This window comes from Panthera onca, chromosome B4 (assembly GCF_046562875.1).
Source record: "Panthera onca isolate mPanOnc1 chromosome B4, mPanOnc1 haplotype 2, whole genome shotgun sequence".
In the NCBI taxonomy this organism is placed as follows: Eukaryota; Metazoa; Chordata; class Mammalia; order Carnivora; family Felidae; genus Panthera; species Panthera onca.
In genome coordinates this window covers 62,122,670-62,145,557 of record NC_138345.1, presented here as the reverse complement: position 1 = coordinate 62,145,557, position 22,888 = coordinate 62,122,670, and the positions used below count along the sequence as shown (strand labels likewise).

The following is a 22,888-nucleotide window of genomic DNA, read 5'->3' as shown; positions in this document are numbered from 1 at the left end:
GCCTAGTGTGGAGCCCAATGCGGTGCTTGAACTCATGACCCTGAGATCAAGACCTGAGCTAAGTGTCAGACACTTAACCAACTAATCCATCCAGGCACCCCTCAGAGCTTTTATTTTTGAACACTCATTGTTCATTCTGAGTTCAGAAAAAAAAATGTAATTACAAACTTCTTTAATCCTCCTGAAATGGGTATTTTTCTCATATGATAAAGTGATACTATATCTTTTTCTTTAAGAAAAAGTTATTTTGTCTCCAACTTGTAGCAATCTCTTATACACTGGATTCTTATATAAAAAGAAACATTTTCTGGGAAAACTTACCTTTATCTTTATAACCTATTGAAAACCATGCTTGTCTTTGTTGTGGATTAACTGAGGAAACCCTATAATTTTCCTACCTAGCAGTTCTTTGATATGAAATTGTCAGTTTGAAATTTGTAGAGTAGTTCTGTCTCTTTGGGTGATAGCTAGCAGGTATTACCCCTTATTCAAGCCAGATAGTATTCTTCTGTACTGTAAAATGCTATCTTTTTCCCTGTGGGAGCCAGCAACTCACTCATTCCAGAGCTGCATTGATCTCTACTTGCTACAAATAAGTATTTGATCATTCTTCAAATAGTATTTCAACATCGTTTACCCTAACCCGTTATGCCATCTAATGTTTTCTGTTCTTTGCTTCTTCTCGGATATAATCTCTTCCCTCTCTTGCTCCACAAATACTTGTGAAGAGAGTCTAGCAAGGACCAGAGACCGACTTTTCTTGGTAGTGAGGTTCAGTAGTGAGAAATATGGACAAAAAGCAAAACAAAACAAAAATCCCTGCCCTTATCAAACTTATATTCTAATGGGGAGTAGACACATAATAATAAAATAAAATATGTATTAAGTAGACAAGCTAGGGGGAAAATGAAATGGAAAGAAAGAGAAGAATCTGGGATGTTGGTACCATACAGTTGTCTGTAGTGTACCCAGAATATGTCTGTCTGACTTTTAAACAAGCATGATAGAATGATACTGACCTATTCTTAATATAGATGAGTTTGATCCTAAGAAACCGAGGTTCTTTTCACACCGTTTTAAAATGTTTATTTTTTTGTTACAGAGACAGAGAGAGACAGAGACACAGAGAGCAAGAGGGACAGGGGCAGAGAGAGAGAAAACAGGCTCTGAAGCAGGCTCCATGTGCTGACTGCAAAGAGCCCAATGCCAGGCTCGAACTCACGAACCATGAGATCATGACCTGAGCTGAAGTTCGATGCTTCACCAACTGAGCCACCCACATGTCCCCACACCTTCCTTAATCAGCCCTCTGAATTGTTCTGGAATTATAATTTTCCCTTACATCTTAGACTCAGGTTCTCAAACTAAAGCCATCAAAAGAAGATTAACTATAGAGAAAGAATACATTTTCAGGTAGAAAGTTTTCCATCATGGATCTCTGATAGTGAGATATTTTTATAAGCAGATTACTTTGCTAGAAGAAACATGGCATATCAGTGTCATTTTAAAGATGAAGTAATTTACTCCCTACTGTCCTTTAAGGGAGCAGTATTACCTAGCTGACTATGTTGGATACTGGATTGATGGTCCTGGGTTTAGATCCTGACTCCCCACCATACCAGTCTGACTCTGGGTGAGTCACTTGAGTTCTGGAGCCCTGTTTCCTCATTTTGTTGAGTGGAATAAATTCCTACTTCATTGATAACTAGTAGATAAGTCCTGGGGATCCAATGCATAGTATAGTGAATATAGTCAATATTTGTAGTATAATCATCAAACTTGCTGAGGGACTAGATCTTAATTATTTTCACTACAAAAAAGAAATGGTAATTATGAGAGGTGATAGAGACTATCACTATAATGGCAGACATATTACAATATATAAATGTTTCAAATCACCATGTTGTACACTCTAAATTTACACAATGTTACATGTCAAATATTTCATGAATAAATCCTCTATTTCTCTTAAAATAGAGAAACTGCTAAAAATTTTATTTCTTGTGTTTTACTAGCTTTGATTTGTTTTTTAACTAGGTGAATTATGTGGAAGAGGGCTTTACCCAATGATTTTCATGAGCTCTGGACCACTGGTGAGGGTGACATTTCGTTCCCTTGTGCAAGGTGCTTTGGGCATAAGTTATATTGTCTTTAGAGTCCAAGGTAGGCTTGGTCATTTTATAAACTTAAAAAGTTAAAAATCAGTGTTTTTCTTTTTAGGAATATTTCAAAGCATATATTGTTTCATAAGAGATGGTGTTTCTGTGGGGAGTTTGTGTTTGAAAGAAAAATCTCTTTAAGTCATCTGAGAATGGTGCAGATTCAAAAGAGAAACTGCTCAGAGGATAACTTGATTGACTTGTAAATCATCCAGAATTATGATTTCTGGATGTGGCTAAGATACGTTCATTTCAAGACGACATTTTTTACTGTGATGTGATTTTATGCCACAGAGGGCCTTTTCTGTGGATCAGAAGGTTAGGGTTCTAACTCTTGGTTGATTATCTACTTAGAGTTGATTACCATCTCTTAGTTGGTTGGATAATTTATTATCTCTGTATCAGTTTTCTTTATAGTAATATAATAAAAGGTCAGAATGAGTTTCTAAGGTAAACTACACAAACATGAAATGCTAGCAATATAAATGTAAATGCTATGCAGTTCAGAGTTATTAGATTGCATTTTAGAACAAGGTGACTGAAAGCTATTGGCACCAAAAAGTATTGCACCTTTTCTCATTGGCACCAAAAAGTATTGCAGAGATAGATTTGGGGAAAAAGTTCAATAAGGAATAAAGAAGAGTGTACATATCCTGTGAAAGAGTTTTCCTAAAAAACTTTATTAAGAATGTTGCTTTTGGGGTGCCTGGGTGGCTCAGTAGGTTGAGCATCCGACTTCAGCTCAGGGCATGATCTCACAGTTCATGAGCTTGAGCCCTGCGTTGGACAGTGTGCTGACAGCTTAGAGCCTGGAGCCTGCTTCAGATCCTGTGTCTGCTCTCTCTCTGCCCCTCCCCTGCTCATGCTCCCTTGCGCGCGCGCGCGCGCGCGCGCGCTCTCTCTCTCTCTCTCTCTCTCCCTCTCTCTCCCTCCCTCCCTCCCTCCCTCCCTCCCTCTCAGTAAATAAGTAAATAAACATTAAAGAAAAATAATGTTGCTTTTAGTTGGAACTGTGCAGAGAGCTAGCATTATTTACAGTTTTTCCACATTATCTTTCATTGACTTAAGTCTACCCCAAGGATAATTTCAAGAAAAGTGCTGCTCTCTGATGGAGACTTTTCAGTGAGGCTAACCACTTCCTGTTAACTTTTTTCTAAAACTGAGAGAAAAAGTGACTGATCTGAAATGGTATATAATAAGCCTCTCAAAAATTAATTTTATTTTCATGGCCTTTTAAAAAATATTTAGGTCCAAAGGGCAGTAAAACTCCCAAACTTCTCCAAAGTTCAAACCAAGAACATGTGGCCACTTATGAGGATGTTATTCTGACTGAACCAGGAGGAATCATACAGATCCCAAGATACTCTCACAGAACCACTATGAGGTGAGGAAGGGATGCTTATTATGTTGAAGGAATGACCACTTGACAAACTGCAACACTTGCTTAATCATTATTTTCCACCTCCTCTCCTTGAAGAATAGCCTTTGAAGTAATCCCTGCTCTAAGGCCTTCAGCATATAAAAACTGAACATAAGATTATCCCTATACAAAAACTGAATGTAAGATTATCCCTGTTGATAAATTGTGCACTTTCTCAAAAGAAGGGATCGTTTATTAGGTAAAGTGGAAAGTCACATCTCTGTCAAAGAGTTTTGGAGATTGAAATAATGTACATAAAATCTTCTAGAACATATTAGGTACTCAATAAATGATTCTTAAATTGCCCAAATAGAGAACTTTCCTTGAATTAAACAAGAGAATAAATTTAAAGTGTGATGTGAGGAGTGAAGATTGGTATAATATCAATCCTAAGTAAATTTATGTGATTTAGGGGAGTTTGGGGCAAATTCAGGCAAAAGTAGATCCTTAACTCACAGATTGCCAATTAGAATTTAGAGGAGTACAAGTGATTGACCAACTATTTGCCATGATGGGTGAACTTAATTAACGCTTTTGACAAGTTAGATATTAGAAATATTTTTTAATTGTTACAGTTTAAAGTAAAAATCTTTCTTTCACCCATGCACAAAGATCGAGTCACTAACAATGATACATAAAATTCTGAACAAAGTAAATAACAGTATGTGCCGTTTGGAAATCATTCCTGACTTTCTTTTATCAAAGTAAATAACATTATGTTTCATTTGGAAATCATTCCTGACTTTCTTTTATCTGTGCCACAGTTGCCACTGGAAGTTATTAGCCCCTTTAGATCACATCATTCGCCTTGATATTATCAACTTCCAGATGAAGTCGACACCCTTGGCCTGTCAGGGTCATATATGGGTTTATGAAGGATTTGGATCAGGCAAAAAATTAATAGGTAACTAATGTCCCATGAAGAACTGTGTTCTTGATTTTTTATGAAATATTCTCATATTGTTTTGTATTCAGTGTGACTTACAGATGATGTTAATTATGTAGTATTGAAATAGCCTTAGTATTTTTTAGATTTGTAATTGAGGTTAAGGTAATGCTCAGATGGAGTTAAAAACAAAACCCAACTATATGCTGCTTACCTGGGTCATACCTAGATTAAATTTGCCCGGAAGTACTGAAAATAAGGGATGGATAGATAAAGGAGTTTTAGGCAATTGAAACACAAGAAAATTAAGACTGTAATATTAATCAGGCCAACTAATTTCCACCAGAAAAGGCATTAAGTGGGTTTATCAATTAGATAGTAGCTGGAAACCTCATTACAGTGAGTTAAATTTATTTTTCTGAAAGAAATATCCAGAGTTTTGTAGATGTACTGCTAATTCAGCAGTTCAACTCTGTCAAGACTAAGGTTAGGGCAGTTCTCTTGGCCATTCCCTAATGGTCCCATAATGGCTATTTCAGTTCTCACCATTACATAGAGAAAAAAGGAAGGGACACAGAGAAGGAGTGTCACCATTGAGAAAACAAACACATTTCCAAGAACCCTGTGGCAGATTTAAGCCTCTCTGGCCAGATTTGTCACATAGCCACACCCAGCTGAGAGATGACTAGAGACAAGGGGAATAAAATGGGACTTCAATTGGCTGAGCAGCCTTCCCCTATGTGATGTGATGTAGCAGTCCAGATGGAAATCTGATAGTGCTGTATCCAGGTCTCACTTCTACCTCATACTAAATGATTTGGGGGGCGTTCCCAAAGCTTTCTCAGACTCTGTTCTTGAATTGTGACAAGAGAATAATAATAACTGCCTTGGCTCTTCAGGTAATTTACAATTTACCCCCCACTGTCACTACCACCGATTTACTTAGGCATACCTATGCCTGATGAAACCAGCTGACTGCCGAGAGGAAGAGGAGGTGTGGTATGTTGCTGGCCTTTGACTCCCTAAGAAAGGCCCAGATGCCAGTGTTCCTCTCTCCCTAGGTAGGATCTTGCCAGAATTGATAAAACAGCCAATTGCTAATACACTGTCCTTTTATTCTTTGAACTTATGTTACCATCCCAGAAGTAGGTGCATTCAAAATCTTTGTATTTCTACTTGAGGAAATGTTAATAAACACTGATAGTTCCTGGTTCCTGAGCCCATTGAGCACCAACAAGGCCACAGCTTATTATGGGGAGAATGCAGAATCTGTGCCCGGGATCCTTGGAAATTATCTACACTTCTTCCTTTCCTGCCTTATAAGATGTTTTACTTGTACTGCCAATGAGATTGTTTTGGGAATTAAATGGAAGAATGCATGTTAATCAATATAAAAGAGAGCAAGCTTCTGCTGTCTTTGAATTATAAACATACGTTTTCATTCTTACTCTTAAAATTGTGTTGCTTAGAAGAAAAGATTAGACTGATGTTTCACTAATGCCTCTCCATGAATGCATTGTCAGAGTACACAAAGTTTGGAAGAACAAAGAAATAAAAAAGAGGGGAGAGTATATTAGCTATGTCAGTTATAATTCAGAATGTTAATGGAACTATATACCTGTTTATCTTAGAATAAGTTCATAAAATATATGTACTATTTCCTACTTCCTAAAATTTCAGTTTTTGCAAATTAAATATACAAGTTCTGGGGGTTAACTCAGTGCTTAAGGTCAGTAGGTTACTCACTATTAAACATAGCCAAATATGATTTATCTTAAGAATGCAAAGATAGTTTAATATTGAAAAATGTATTATGTAGAACTATGTCACATAAGGAAAAAAAGATATAAATTAAACATACAGCGATTATACCCTTAAAACCATACCAGTAAAATTAATAGAAGATAGAATGGAAAAATCATTATAATTAGCAACAAAAAACTATAAGAATATCTGTTAAAGAAAATTCAACCAAATAAACGTGAAGACTTAATTGTCTTTATTAAGGGACTCCTGCCTTGGGCAGCATTCCATCTGGTAAGTAGAGAGATACTCTGAGGAGCTATACAAAATGGAAGGGCCTTATAGACAAAAAAAAGAGCAGGACAGTTAGCAAAAGAAAAGAGACTCTTATACAGATTACTTCCTCTTCCTTTGGGGAATAGAGAGGGCCCATATGACACATTACTTCATTGGTGCTAACCAGAATATTCCTGACTGACTGGTTAAGACTGCATTTTCTGGGGGAGGTTGAACTGCAATTGGGTTAGGTATTAAACCCCAGTTTAGTGACATGGCCTCACATAAATGACTCCATTTTGGGCTTGTTGATTTCTTTTTTGACATAACCCTAAAATTAAGTGTGAGATTTATTGTGCAAATATAAAACTTTACACACATACACACAAACATACAGATATGAATGGAGAAATGTACCATGTTCTAAACCTGGAAGACAGAATTAACATTAATTCACACTAAATTAATATATAAATATAGTATATTTCCCAGAAAAATCCCATAGGAATTTTTTTTTTCAGAGAGTGAGGAAGAAACTGATAATAACTATTTATCTGTACAATAAATAGGACTATCTGAAAATGTTTTGAGAGACTGTCTTGATTAAATTTCAAGTTAAAACCAGAGTCCCCAAAGGTTTTGATTTTTTTTTGTGATGAGGCACATTATCAGATATTAAAACATACTTTAAAACAATGATAATTAAAACAGACTAGTACATACACACAGAAACACACATGAGTAGAAATAAATAGACCAAAAGGGAACGTATAAGAAATTTGGCTTTACAAATCAGAGAGGAAAATATAAATTATATTTTTCATAATTTTGTACAAGAGCTGATTGAAAAGAGTTAAGCATTTTTCTTAAGCCATACAGAGTAGAAAAAAATGGGTAAATATTTATTGATGGAGAAGGACCTTCTCATATAAAAGCAATGGAAGAAACAGGAAATTGTCAATAAATTCCTATAAAATTAAAAACCTCTACCCCAATAGGAACAAAATTTAAAAGCAACAAACTTGAAATTTTCAACAGCTCTGAGAAAAGTTTAAGGTAAATAACGTAGGGAATGTTAACAAATCAGTATTAAAAAATTTCAAATCTGTAAAAATAAATGTATAGGCTCCAATATCTTTGGATCACTCAGCTGTGATTAAATTTCAAGTTAAAACCAGAATCTCCAAAGCTTTGATTTTTATTCTGTTCATTTTACAAGAAATGACAAACTATGGATCCACATGATCTTGAGAGCATAAAGCCCTGATTAACCATTAGCCTCTTTTCACAGTTAAGAAAGGTTAGTGAATATTCTCATATCATTTACTATGCAATCTGAAGTAAATCTCTTACTTTGTTTCTTGACACAATGAAGTTGATTCTATGGCCATCTGTTTACTAAAAAGGGCAGAGTTTCTCTGTAATAGTGAAAAGCTTAATTCTTAGAATTGTTGACTTGAAACTTTGATACTATTGAGTGTTTAGAGCAAACTACCTTTGTTAGAATGTTTCAGAAAATACTACTGTATGATCACTTAAAGTTAGAAATGGTTTGTCATGGGAAGCATGCTAATTGCTACATCTTGCCTCTTACTCATTTAGCTGTGCTATAGATATAGTTCCCTAGATATAGATATATAGTTCCCTGAGGACTTAGCTAGACCACGTCATCTTCTTTTATAATATATCACTTTAAAGAGATCTACCTAGTGGCACCTGGCTGGCTCAGTCAATGGAGCATGCAACTCTTGATCACCGGGTTGTGAGTTCAAGCCTCACATTAGGTGTAGAGATTACTTAAAAATTAAAAAACAAACAAAAAAAACCCCCACAAACTTAAAAAAAAAAAAAAAGAGAGAGATCTATCTAGGTTATTTCCAGACGTTGTAAGAACTGAGTCCTGTGTTTTGTTTGGTTTAGGACCCCTTCCTTAGAACTGCTTAGATTCCAGGAATCTGGAACATCTTTCTTTCTATTCTAACTGGGTTTTATTCTGCTTAATTTTCTCATTTTTATATTCTTGGGAGTGCATACAGTATAAATTTGTAATTTCAAAAACAGGATTGTTTTTCTCCTACTTTGTTCAATAACCTTTGCTTTGATGAATAGTAAGTTTTTGTATGCTTCTTTGTTTTTTTTCTTGATTTTGGGCCAGGAAAATTATGTGCAGGAAATTCACCTTCATTAAAATCTCGTGGTCCTCTAATGATGTTGATTTTCACATACAATGTCAGTTTGGCATTGGAAGAATTTTCTTTGAGATATTCTTTTCATATTCCTGGTAAGTCTATTGCTTTCATATATGTTTATGAATATATTTTTGTTTGTTTTGTGCTTTATTAGGAAAAATCTGTCATTAAATAAACAGATTGAATTCTCTATTAGTCAGCTTTGGGGGAGAAGAAAAGACAGTGTTTAAAGTATGACTTCTGCAATTTGTGGAGGCCTCCAGCTAAACCTCTATAAAGTATAATATCAATCAGATTTATCATTTTTTTTCTTATAGCATCTAAGAATTTTGTCTATTTTTCTGGATATTTAGGTGATTATAAAAATATAGTAGGAAACTTTTTCCTTAGCATTAAAGTTTCAGAAAGTTTTTCTCTTTTGAAATTAATTTCCTTAATGTGCTAATATCAAGAGCAATTTGTTGTTTTTCATTTTTTTGGTGGATAGTTCATTTATATTGGTTGCAGTCAGATTATTTAAAAATATGCTTTGGCCTACATTCCCATGGTTTGGGTGAAGACACCGATAACATTATGAAAAATCAGAACTATTAATCTAGAACTATTGCAAATCATAGAAATTGGGTATCATGGAGAAAACATTTGCAACTTGGAAGTTATTAGAATTGCTTCCATCCTTAAGATTAATCAATTTAGGCGCACCTGGGTGGCTGAGTCAGTTAAGCATCTGACTCTTGATTTTGGCTCAGGTCATGATCTCACAGTTCATGAGACTGAGCCCTGAGTGGGGCTCCACACTCAGTGTGGAGCCTGCTTGGGACTCTCTGTCTCCATTCTCTCTCTGCCCCTCCGCCTCTTCTCTTTCTCTCTAAAATAAATAAACTTTTAATAAGAGATTAATCAATTTATACTCATTAAAAAATGTAATTGGAATACAATTGGAGACACATTTCTACTAAAAGTATTTAATTTAGTCTGGTAACAGTCTCTGCCCTAGTAGAGTTTATAGTCTAGTGGAGGAGATAGTCAGTAATCAAATAATCATACAGTATAGAGTGAAGAAAGAACTGTACTGTTTTGAAGGAAAAATATATGCAAAAATAATATACAATGGAGGGATCTTGTTTAGTTTGGTAAAGGATGGTAATAGAATTGTAGGAAAACTTAAGGTTTGTTTGTTCTCTTATCACAAAGGCCATAAAATTTATTTCTACTTACTGTCTCCTCTTTTGCTCTCTCATTTTTTTTCTTAAATCCATTCCCATAGGGCTTTCTTTGTTACCATTCCACAGGCATTGGACTTACCAAAGTTACTAATGACATCCCCACGTCCAGATCCAACAGTTCCTTCTCAGCCCCAACAGCATTTGGCCCAGATAAGCTCACCTTCCTTTTGGAATCTATTTGTCTTGGCCTGAAGGAAACCACTCTCTGGCTGTTGTCTTACCTCACTGGTCTCCTTCAGCGTCTCTTGTCTGGTTGCTCTTTGTTTTCTCTACCACTAAAGGTAGAGGTGTCCCTGGACCCAGTCTTGGACTCTCATTTCTTCTTTACCTGTACTCACTCCTTAGTGACCTCACCCAATTCCTAGATTTCAATACCATCAGTACACAAATAACTCCCAAATGTAGTGCCAAATTCTTTTTTATTTTTGACCTCCAGCACTGTATCACCAATCACCTCCCTCTCCACTTGGATATCTAACAAGCATTTCAAATTTAATGTGACCAAAATTGAACTCTGAATTTCTTACCCTGACTCCAGATTCCTTCCTTCACCAATATTTCTCATCTCAGTGGATGACAACTCCCATTTATTAATTAATTGTTCGAGCTAAGGATATTGGTCGTTCTTGACTTATCTTCTCATATCCCATATTGTGTATAGTTAATCTGTGAGCTTTCCAGCAAGTAGTTCTGAGCAGTTCTACCGTAGCATCCTGATACAAGTCTTTGTTTAGTCTGTTTTACTCATAACAGCTAGAATGACTATTTTAAAATGAATAATTCAGATTGTCATGTTACTCCTCTGCTTATAATCCTCCAATGTTTTCCCAGCTCATTCAAAGTCCTTAGAGTGGTCTACAAGATGCTATATAATTTGGATCTCAGCCACCTCCTTCACTTCTTCTCCTATCATTTTCCCCTATGCTCACTCTGCACTAGCATACCACTGTTCTTGCTGTTCCTCAGTCCCGCCAAACATACCCCACTGTGGTTATTTCCAAAACCTACAACCGTGCCTAGTAAATAGTGTGCAACAATTGTTTGAGTAAAGGAAATGACATTTCAGCTGGGGCCAGTTAGGGAGAAGAGGGTAAGGAGGTAGCTCCATATCCAGTGAATGAGTAAGAAATGCATCCATTTACTAATGGGAATCCTCCTGGCTGAGAACCAGTGTATGGGTAGGTGTCAACTCAGGAGCCCATTATTACATATATTCAATTTATGTGTTCCGATAAACATAGAAAACCTTTAGTGTAGACATTTTTCAATGACAGCAAAATGTATACCCCGTGTGTAGTTTTTAAAGATCTGACTCATCTTTCATATTTTGAAATTACAAATTAAAATACATTGGTACAAATGATGTTACATCTATGTGGATCAAAAATATAGAATCATTAAAATTTATGTGAAATATTTAGTATGGAAAAATAGTCACAATAAATTAAGTGGAGGAAAATGGTTTTAATGGCGTAAAGTGGCATACAACTTTTTATAATATTGTATATATACCATAGGACTTTGCCAGATTTGTTAAAATATGAGTATTGGTTACTTACTGGATGGTACTACAAGAGATTTTTTATCTTTTTTGGACTCTGTATTTTGAAATTTTTTGCAAGGTTCATGTATCACTTTTATACTCAGAAGAATAAAGGAATATAAAATATTTAGTTGGATGCATTGATGCTGAGTATTCTCTTATTCTAGATTCCATGAAAGGAAAAATTAAAGTTAATGATCAAGGTAAGACCATAAAAGGAGATAAGGAATCCAGCTGGCTTGCTTTGGTTATATGATATTGTGAAAATAGAGTGGAAAATGACTGCCACTAAACACAATTTAGTAAGAAGTGTACTTTGACTTGTCAAACACTTTCAGGTATTTGTGGCCTGATTCTAGTCACTTTATAGTAAAATGGTATTTGTATTAATTTCCTTATGTCAAATTTTGCACTTGATCTTAGCCAAAAGGCCGAGAAGTGATCCTTATGTCAAATTTTGGGGGTAGTAGAGACCTGGGGCACATTAGGGAACTGAGGGTGAGGAGGTAGCACCTTATTCAATTAATAGGTGAGAAACCCATCTGTTTTGTCTGTGGAATCCTCATAGCTGTTTGAAGTCCATTCATTGCCATTCTTTCCATATATTTTATGTCTTTTGGATTACATATATATTTTTGCTGTTTTTCTTTGCTGGACCATTGCAGAATGAAACTAAGATGTTAAGATTATTGATGAAGTAAATCAGTTTTTGGGTGTCATTAATTTTAGGTTGGATAATACCTATAACGTTTGGAGTAGGCCCCAAACGTCACTGACTTCTTCAGTTCTCTTTTTGGTGTAGGCCCTTAGCCCTTGTGAATCTTAACTTCTATATTTCAGCTATCTGAACACGACCTGAGTTTCCTTAACTAGTAAATGTTTGCACTTGAATTGTACATGCTGTGAGGCTGAACTTTAGGAGCACATAATTTATTCAGGAATTCAATCTAACTGAGTACCCAGATCAGCTTCTCAACCTGCTTCCCTTGTTCTCCGTTCCCACTTCGTGGTGTCGAAGTTATCTTTTCCTGCGCTGTGTGGGAAATGAAATATTGCTGTGGTAGTTACAAATCTGGGGAAGTCCTACAAGTCTCAGGACATATCTATTGCATATCAAAGTGATAGATCACTTATCTGTGGACTAAAGATTATAAAATCTATTTCTCCTGATTGTGAACATTGAATAAGATTGTGTGTTAAATATAAGCAACAAAACTACACTGAACTGTGGATGGTGGGTGGTTTAGTGGTTCACAGTTTGTGAACTGAAGTCAAATGAGTTCAGTCTGCCTGCTTCTGGAGAAGTCAGTTTTTCAAAACAAAAGTCATTTGGAACTGTGGGTATGAAGGAGGAGTGACAGAAATTAAAGTACACTGCAGTTTAGGTTGTAATGACCTGGTTGTCATTACAACTAGACTCAGAAAATAACTCTACTCTTTGATTATTGTGTTAAATATTTTATTTATTTATTTATTTTGCCTCAGGATGTCCAGTATTGGATTTGATCTCAGTTAGTTCTACTGAGATCACATCTCCCAATTATCCTCACATTTATCCCAACATGCTGAACTGCACTTGGATTTTTTATTCCGCATCAGGAAATAAAATGAAGGCAGTGATTAAAGACTTTACAACAGAAGAATCTTGGAACTGTGAGTGGGATTATGTCAGTATTTATGATGGACCAGATCAGCAATCAAGATTACTTGGTAAACTGATCTTTCTTCAATGGCCTACATTAAGTGGCATTTATATAATGCATATATGTGGAAAACATGACCTACATTTGCCTTGGGAAACATGTAATTTGTTGTCAGTGATTTTTCATGAGATCCTTCATCAGAATCCCAAAGAAGTATTAATTGAGCACAATGGGATGAGCTTGAGACCACTGGACTCCCTGGATCTTTACCTGTAACGCCAGCTCTTCCTGATTTTAGCTGATTCCTGTCTCATTTTACCATTAGGGGGTGCTCTGATTCTGTTTTTTCTCCGGAAGTCCTGTATTTTAAGAGGTTCAATTACTGTACTGCATTTTTAGGTAACTTTTTGAAAATTTGTTTACTCAGATTTCATCCTCACAGTAAGAGTGGCCCTTTTTAGACACAGGGTAAATATAAAAGGCAAAAAAGTCCAATTAGCTTGAATAATCTTCAGAGGTTTATTGACCACATGGTGTCCATCACACTTGAATGCCAGGCAATGTCCTGCTCTCAGACCGAGTCATAGAAGAAAACTTTTCCAAAGATTTTATAATCCAATACTGTATCACCTTCTTCAGTCTCCAACAAGTTCTCCTCAGGATGCCATTACAATCCACCTATCCCAAAGAGCAAGAGGAAAGTTTTGATACTATCTTTTTCTGGGACCTTGATCTCTAATGTGTTATCATTTGATTTATAACACCAGCAAGCTCAGCAATTTGCTTTGAAATTCTAAAGGTACCTAACTTTTTCTTAACAGTAAATTTACTTCCTATCAAAGAATTTCAAGCCACTAATGTGGCGGGGGGCGGGAGGCAGATAAAACATATCAGTTCTCCTTGAGATTAATATAAGGTATCTATAGCATCAGACCCTGTAACCTTAACTCTCACCAATGTCCTACAGCCAAAGACCCCGGGATCACACCATGGGGTATCTCAGAGAGAGTTAGAAAGAACCTAGTATGGGATTTGGGCTTTGGTTAGGTGGTTTTGGAGAGGGTCTAAGGAAGTAGACTTTGCTCAAGATTGGTTGCTGTTAAGAAGTACGGTAATTTTATGACAGGCATGTCAATCATAGGGAGGCCTGACTCGAACAAAGGTAAAACTGCGCTTGGCAAAGAAGTGGCAAGCCCTCATTTTAGCCCAGAGAGATCGATGTTTGGTATTTTGGTGGTTGCACACAACCTTGTGTTTTGTCACACTTTATCATAGATTCAGAGAGTCCTATCTGATGTTGATGTTCTGTGAGAATGTTTATGTCTAACAGCAGAACAACATGGTCTAGTTGTGAGTGCCAAACCCATGTCTTTTTTTTTTATGTTTATTTTTGAGAGAGAGAGAAAGAGAGAGTGAGCAGGAGTATGAGTGAGGGAGGGTCAGAAAGAGAGGGAGACACAGAATTTGAAGCAGGCTCCAGGCTCTGAGCTGTCAGCACAGAGCCCTACATGGGGCTCAAACCCACAAACCATGAGATCATGACCTGAACCAAAGTCAGACACTTAACCAACTGAGCCACCCAGGTGCCCCCACCAAACCCATTTCTGAATGTCAGGGGCTACTTTTCTCTTTCTTATTCTTTAGTATTTTCAGTCTAGCAGTACTATTCCTCTTTAAAATTTCTGATAAATAAAAAATTCAGAAATGTCAAATGATTATAAAAAAGGCTACTCATATTTTTATTATTTGCTTCTATAACTCTCTATAAAAGGTAAGGAAGCCACAATTCGTTTGATAGTTAATACAATTTTATTTAATACAATTTTATATATTTATATAATTTATTTCCACAAAGCATACAACTTATGTAATCATTTTCAAACTAGTGAACATAGAACCCCATTGCCAATCTCCCAGATAAAATGGAACCACATTATCTTTTCTTAATAAATCTGTTTACCTAAGTAGAATTCACCAGGTTTTAGTTATTTGTGTAAGTGTAAATGGAGTGGTATGTAGCATCCAAATGGTTTCCATTGCAATGCTTTTATAATATCTTATTGAAACTATATTATCAAAATTAAGTGTTACCTGGTCTTCTTTCATTTACCTACCCATGAATGTAAGATATCCGTAACTAGTAAATACTACATTAAATGTACAGGTTAAATTCATTCATCACCAAGCATTTCCTAATAGGTTAGGCACACTGGAGACACAATGGTGAACAAGTCAGAAATGATCTCTGCCATCTTCTCTTGGAAAGACAGACGATAAATAAGATGATAATTTGAGATAACAATAAACAATAATCAAATAATTATTGATTGTCAGAAGTAATCTGAAGGAGTTAAGTTGCAGAGGAAGGGTACATGTCTTCAGTTCATTTAGGTATCTGTTCACATGTTACCTCATCTAAGGCCTCTATCACATGATGTAAGTAGGCCTCCTCTGTCTTCTTCTTGGCATTTATCAAGACCTAGCAAAGTATTCATTTATTTATAATCTGTCTCCTTCCACCAGAATGAAATGTCCTGAGAGCAGGACTTAGTCTCATATTCATTACTGTATCTCCAGCATCTGGGTAGAGTACTACCCAAAACTTAGTAAATATTTGATGAAAAAAAAGTTGGTGAGAAAATGACCTTGAATTTGGGAAAAGCTTGGTAAATTGGGGAACTGTCAGGGGTCAGAGTGATTGGAGACTGAGTGAGGACAGACAGGAATGAGGTGGGCTGAAGGCCTTGCCACTGTGCAGCTCAAGCTATGGTAATGAGTTTGGATTTTGTTCCAATCCAATGGGAGGTCATTAAAGATTTTTGACAAGGGAGTAATTTGAAGAATGCTCCTGCTGCTGGGTTGGGAGTGAGTTTTAGAGTGACAGGGTGAATATCTAAAGTTATGAGGCTCTTGTGTTATTCTACATCTGCACTGTCCAGTTCACGTTGTTTTTTACATTTAAATTAGTTAAAGGGTGGTATTAGCCATGTTTAAGTGCTCATTGTTGCATGTAATAGTGGACAGCCCTCATTCAGAATGTTCCATCATTGCAGAATGTTCTATTTTATCTGTTTTAGGCAACAGATAGATAGTGCCTTATAAGAGGATGGCAACTGTGGAGTGCAAGTGAAGTGGGCAGATCTGGAGACAGAACTAATAGGATTTCTGGGTGAATTGCGTATGAAATTCAATGTGCAAATCAAGGATTACTCTGGAGTGAGAGGTTAGAGATGGTGGCATTTACAGAGATGGGGAATACTAGAGGAAGAAATAGATTCATGGGGAGATATCTGTTTGTGCCATGTTACATTCTTAATGGCATAATACATCCTGGTTGAGTCGGCAACATCCTGGTTGAGTTGGTAGCTAAAGGTAGAACTCTGGAGCTAGAGGAAAAGATTGGGCTAGAGATGAAGATTTGAGACTTACCAGCTCCTTAACAGATTTCCTCAAGTGACCCTTTCTCGGACATCATTGATCTCCTCTACCACTCTCATCAGTTTCAAACATGTTCTAGTATTACCCATCATTTTAAATAAAATTGAACAAGAAATTTAGCTCTTACCCCATTTCTCTGCTTCCCTTTACAGCAAAATCTCTTTCTTAGAGGCTGCTAGATTTAGAAAGTTTGTGGGATTGATGGCTAGAAGGTCATGGTGAAATCAAACAATTATAGTAGAGAAACACTGATAAGTTGGATAGATAGGAGGTGGTGATTTAGAAAGCAGGATGTTTGCAATAAAAATTTTAGAGATATCAAATGACAAAATTTCAGCGCAGTGTTAGTAAAGGATTATAAGTAAAGGGAATCCGTTCCCTTGCATTAAATTTGGTGTTGGCACTTAGCGGGCATGCACTAGCTCAGTCTCACAAATCTTCATGGTCAGTGTCTAATATGCCTGGCTGTTGCCCTGCCATTCTGGTTATTAAATAGTAACATTAGTCAAGTGTTTAAGGAACACTGACAAACGGGAACACTGAAACAAACATAGAGAACAATGACCAGGATGCTGAAGGGTGTGGGTGCTTAGAAGTGTTTACCTTGGAGAAGACAGAAGGATCATAAGTCTTCCTTTCAAGTAGTTATGGAATTCTCATAGAGACTCTCAGGCCATATATGAAATTTGTTCTGACTGATGATATCTAATAGTTATTGAATATTTACCATTATTCAGGCATGGTCCTACAAACTTACAACTGTCTCAATTTTCTTAACCATCCTGTAGAGGTAGGTTACATTTATCCTCATTTTAAATATAAAGAAACCGAGTCTCAAAATGATTAAGTAACTTGTTTCCAGTGACATAACTAATAAGTAGAGAAAATGGGATTCAAACCCCAGCACTCTGATTCCAACACTTATATTCTTGGGTACTACACGAACCAGGAAGAAACTATTACATTGATGTTTTTTGATCCAACGTGAGGAAGAACAGTCTAGCAATTAGAAGCGTTCAAAAAGAGAAAATGCTCATAAGTTCTACATCATATCTTCCAGGTGAGTAATCACATGTTCAGGGTTATTTTAGCAAGGACTCACAGTCAGATGAAAGATTGAACTAAATAGTCTCCAAGATTACATATTGACACTATTCCCTTCTCATCCAGGCACCCATTTTTTTTTTTTTTCAACGTTTATTTTATTTTTTGGGACAGAGAGAGACAGAGCATGAACGGGGGAGGGACAGAGAGAGAGGGAGACACAGAATCGGAAACAGGCTCCAGGCTCCGAGCCATCAGCCCAGAGCCTGACGCGGGGCTCGAACTCACGGACCGTGAGATCGTGACCTGGCTGAAGTCGGACGCTTAACCGACTGCGCCACCCAGGCGCCCCAGGCACCCATTTTAAAACTACACATTTTAGAGGCGCCTGGGTGGCTTGGTCAGTTAAGCGTCCAACTTTGGCTCAGGTCATGATCTCACGGTCCGTGGGTTTGAGCCCCGCGTCGGGCTCTGTGCTGACAGCTCAGAGCCTGGAGCCTATTTCAGATTCTGTGTCTCCCTCTCTCTCTGCCCCTCCCCTGTTCATGCTGTGTCTCGCTCTGTCTCAAAAATAAATAAACATTAAAAAAAAAAAAAAACTACACATTTTATAAATGTGTTATATTTCAAAGTTATGAATCGGAATACTTTATTTGACAGAACCAAGGATAGAGCCATATCCACACCATTAAGACCTTCCCCGCAGGTTAACGTTGTATGGTTATTTAATCTATTTAATCAACTGTGAAACTTCCTAGCCATATAATTATCTACTTACATTTTTTATCTGTTCACAAGGATATCATAAGATGCTATATTAAGTGCTTCACTGCAATCAAGATTCATTAAGTTTATCTCCTTCCCCTTAGCCATCGTCTAATTAGCTCTTTCAAAAAAAATGAAATTAGGTTACTTGAATGTGGCATGTTTAGAATCCCATGCTGGCTTCTCATGACCATGGATTCCTTCTCCACATGTTCAGCAACCATCTGTCTAATGATTTGCTGAAAGATTTTGGTGAGGTTTATTTTTATTTAAAAGCACTTATAATACTTTGCAAATACCAACTCATATAATCCCATTTGAATATAATTTTTATCTCTATTATACAGATGGAAAAACTGAGGCAGAGAGGTTAAATAAATTGCCCAGTGCCACATAGTTAGGAAATAGCAGAGCTAGTCTAAACCAGTTTGGTTATAGAATCTGTACTTCTAAGCATTAAGCTACACAATTTCACTGATGTATGACTTTGGAAATCCTATATTTTGTTTCTCTCTCTTCTCCCCAACTGCCCTCACCTCCAAATCTTTTTTTTTTAATCAGTAGCATTTTCCCATTTACATTATTTTAAAACTTCTGGAGTGTTTGTTGACATAGGGTATCTCAAAAGTTCCCCATCAAATCCAGTTCATGAGACAGATTCTTTGAAGATAAGAATGATGTGGAGGTTAACTATCCTCTATTCCCTATCTTTCTTTCTCAGATTTGTGAGACAACATTATCTTTAAGGTGTATCAATAGTGTATCACTGTTTTATCTTGAGAGAACTTAAATTATAGCATGTACAGCTAAATTACAATAGATGTCCTATCACTGTCAGGACCACCTTTGCAACAACTTTTGAGTTTCTGAATTAAGAAAGGATCATTATTAGTCTGCGTTTGGGCAGCCTGTGTGTCTCAGCCAGTTTGGGCTGCTATGACAAAAATACTGTAAACTGAATGGCTTAAACTACAAGCATTTATTTTTCACAGTTCTGGAGGCTTGGAAGTCTAAGATTTGGTGTCTAGTAAGAACTTACTTCCCAATCCATAGCTGTCTTTTTGCTCTGTCCTCACATGGCAAAAAAAAAATAAAAATAAAAAGAGAGAGATTCTCTGGGTCTCCATTCTAAGGGTACTAGTTCCATTCATGAAGGCTCCAGACTCATGACATAACCACTTCCCGAAAACCTTACCTCCCCAACACCATCACATTTGGGATTAGGATTTCAACCTACGAGTTTGCGAGGGGGACACAAACATTCAGTCCAGAATGTTGTCCGCTATTACTTTTGTTTCTCTGTCCATTTACCTTCACCAGCAAGTCTCTTTCTCATTCTTATGATCACAGATTACCATAGAATTATATATCATTTTCATATTAAATGCTAGCCCAGTCCTTTGCCTTTGATCTTTTCAAATCTATACCCTTCCTTTGCTGCAGTCAAATCATGAATTCCATCCCACAAATCTTGTTCTCACATTATCAATAATCATTCCTTTACCAATATTAACAGTACAGAATTTAACGTCTTCTTTTTGCCCTCTTTTACCTATGTTACTGCCCAGAAGAACTATTTTAATTATTGAATATATCTCATATTGTAGCACATCTGTGTGGCTCCAAGAAAGAATTTGTCTTAATATCCAGTGGTGCTTACCTGACTATCAATTTTAAGACTGATCAGTCCGTAGGAGAAAGAGGTTTTAAACTCATTTTGGAAGACACAGTTCAGAAGCATTCACAAAAAAGTAATATGGGGACCCAATTGCCTATTAATGGTAAGTAATGATTTTAAAATACTAAAACAGGAACCATATATATCAAAGTAGAACCTGTGGAATACTGCTTATAGGTTCCCTGGTAGTCACCTTCTCTGATAATACTCAAAACAGCATAGTGTCATTTCAAACCATTTCTTAAAGCACAAGACCTTGGTAGTTTATATAGATCATGTGAGGAAATAGGTAATTGGGGTATGTGCAGGTGTGTGTGTGTGTGTGTGTGTGTGTGTGTGATTAAGAAATAAACATAAAAGGCAGTTGCTATTTTAAAAATCCAGTGGTGGTGGGGGGGCGGGCACCTAGGTGACTCAGTACATTAAGCGTCAGACTCTTGATTTGGGCTCAGGTCATTATCTCATGGTTCCTGAGATGGAGCCCTGTATTGGGCTCTGTGCTGACAGTGTGGAGCCTTGCTTGGGGAGATATTCTCTCTGTATGTCTGTCTGTCTGTCTGTCTCTCTCTCTCTGCCCTCCCCTGCTCATGTTGTTTCTTGCTCTCTCGAAAAATGAATGAATGAATGAATGAATGGATTTCTGGTGTAAACAAAGAAATCTCAAGTAAAGAATTTAATGGGTTTTTTTAAATTTATTTTTGAGACAGAGAGAGACAGAGCATGAACAGGGGGGGGTCAGAGAGAGAAGGAGCCACAGAATCGGAAACAGGCTCCAGGCTCTGAGCTGTCAGCACAGAGCCTGACGCGGGGCTCAAACTCACGGACCGTGAGATCATGACCTGAGCCGAAGTCGGCCGCCCAACCGACTGAGCCACCCAGGAGCCCCTCTCAAGTAAAGAATTTAACAAATGAGCATATCTTATAATTCCCGAATTATAGGCCATGAAAATTTTCTTCATATTTCAGGATATACTTGAAAAATCTCTTGTTTTTAATTTCCTGGTGGATTTCTTTTTAAATCTGAGAATGAAGTCAACACATTGCTAGAAATTTCCCTTATGCTTTTCCTTTATATATAAGTCGCACTTGGAATACGTTTAGTATAAAGTCTTGATATGTCTAGATGTGTTATACTGTGATAACATAAATAATGCCAAAGAAAGAACGATGTCCAGCAATTTCATGATTAAGCATAATATTTTTAAAATCAATTTGATTTGTCTATATTAATATTTTAGTTTATTGATTTTTTGCTCATTTTATGAACAATGAAAGAAAAGAGGAATCTACTCTCTTGCTAAGAATCCTGGTTTTTGACCTACAAAAGAAATAAACACCTCCATTCTGAGATTTTAATAGATTTTAATAAAACACCTCTATCTAATGTTTTGTTGTTATTTTTCTCAGAGGTAACAGTAGAAACCAGTCCTGGAAAACAGCCAACCCCAGACACCTGTGGAATTCCTGGTGTTGACCCATTTCTAATGGAAGGGTCTAAGAGAAACACAAATGTGCCACCGACTAGGCTGGGGGAGCCCAGGGTGGTTGGTGGCCGTGCAGCACCTGCAAAGTCGTGGCCCTGGCTGGTCAGTCTGCAGCACCAAGGACAACATTTCTGCGGAGGTGCTCTGATCGCCAAGCAGTGGGTCCTGACCGCAGCGCACTGTAACTTTAGGTGTGTGCCTGGGTGGGGCAGGGGGCGCTGGAGCCGTGTGAGGGCCCACGGTGGGCATCCTCCTGCTCTCCCCACATCCCAGGAAACAGTAAGCTCCCGAGGATACAGTCCCCATCATGCAAACGAATGAGCACACTAGGTCAATGACACCTCATGCTTCACTAATACATTTACTACCAAGAGCTGTTAATTACAGAAGGTGCTTCCTGCCTCTAGGTGTAGTTTATTTAAAAAGTAACAACGGTGCCCCCTCTTTCCTCATCTATAAAGTGGACATCATATCTTAACATTTTTGTATTGGTTTCTTAGCACTGTGCCTAGAGCACAGGCATTGCTCAAATGTGAATTCCTTTCCTTCTTGTTCTGATGACTGATCATCACACCCACTCTCAAAATAAATATCTACTTTCAAAGAATTTTAAAGAATGTCCCCTAAAAGAAACATTTTTAAACATTTTAGCTGAATCTTGGTCTCCATGTGATATGGAGGTATCTGAAAACTCCTCCCTCAAAGAAGTGTTAGATTGATGTTTTTAAATACTGGTCTTCCAGAAGTGGTGATATGGTTGACAGTGCTGCACAATGGACAGTTAAGTGAGTAGATCTAGTGTTTCAGTGTCTCAAAGATAGGCTTTATAATAAAAGTACCTGCTCAAATAACTTGGTGAGTAGGATCCTTCAACAAATCAAAAACTCATTTTCTTTACCATTCCCCCACTCCTTTGATAGAGAGAAATCACAAGAAATTCTCCTTGTTAATGCATTTTTAAGACTTTCATGTGCACAGAATTATCTGGGGAATTTGCTATAAATGGAATCTTAGAATCTTAATTCTGAATTTTGATTTGATGAGTTATGTCTGGGATTCTGCATTTTTAATGCTCATGCCAGATTTAATGCATGTAGTTCTTAGACATTTCTTTGAGAAACATTGTATCAGGGAGAAGAGTAACTATAACTTACAGAATAGGTGTCAGTGACCATTATATATGGATATCATATAATGTGGAATATTATGATCGTAATAATACATGGAATCATTGCCTTGAGTCATCATAAATCTTGTCAAGCAATACTAAATCAATTTTTTTTTGTTTGATGTTATGAAGGCCAGAAAGTAGATACTTTTTCTCAGGGATGAATTAATAAGAACCCCCATTTTCTAAGAATTCAAAATGACAAAGATTTTTACATAGATTAGAA

The 22,888-nt window shown here is 36.9% G+C and overlaps 1 protein-coding gene across 1 annotated transcript in view; it reads left to right on the top strand.

The window, feature by feature from the left end:
* Positions 1 to 22,888, top strand: part of OVCH1 (ovochymase 1) — an 81,602-nt gene that overhangs the window by 50,718 nt on the left and 7,996 nt on the right. Inside the window, exons 22-29 of the mRNA XM_078449211.2 lie at positions 2,038 to 2,163; positions 3,408 to 3,543; positions 4,344 to 4,483; positions 8,640 to 8,765; positions 11,610 to 11,645; positions 12,928 to 13,152; positions 19,940 to 20,113; positions 21,418 to 21,685. Coding sequence (XP_078305337.2) covers positions 2,038 to 2,163; positions 3,408 to 3,543; positions 4,344 to 4,483; positions 8,640 to 8,765; positions 11,610 to 11,645; positions 12,928 to 13,152; positions 19,940 to 20,113; positions 21,418 to 21,685 — 1,231 coding nt within the window. The remainder of the gene's footprint in view (positions 1 to 2,037; positions 2,164 to 3,407; positions 3,544 to 4,343; positions 4,484 to 8,639; positions 8,766 to 11,609; positions 11,646 to 12,927; positions 13,153 to 19,939; positions 20,114 to 21,417; positions 21,686 to 22,888) is intronic.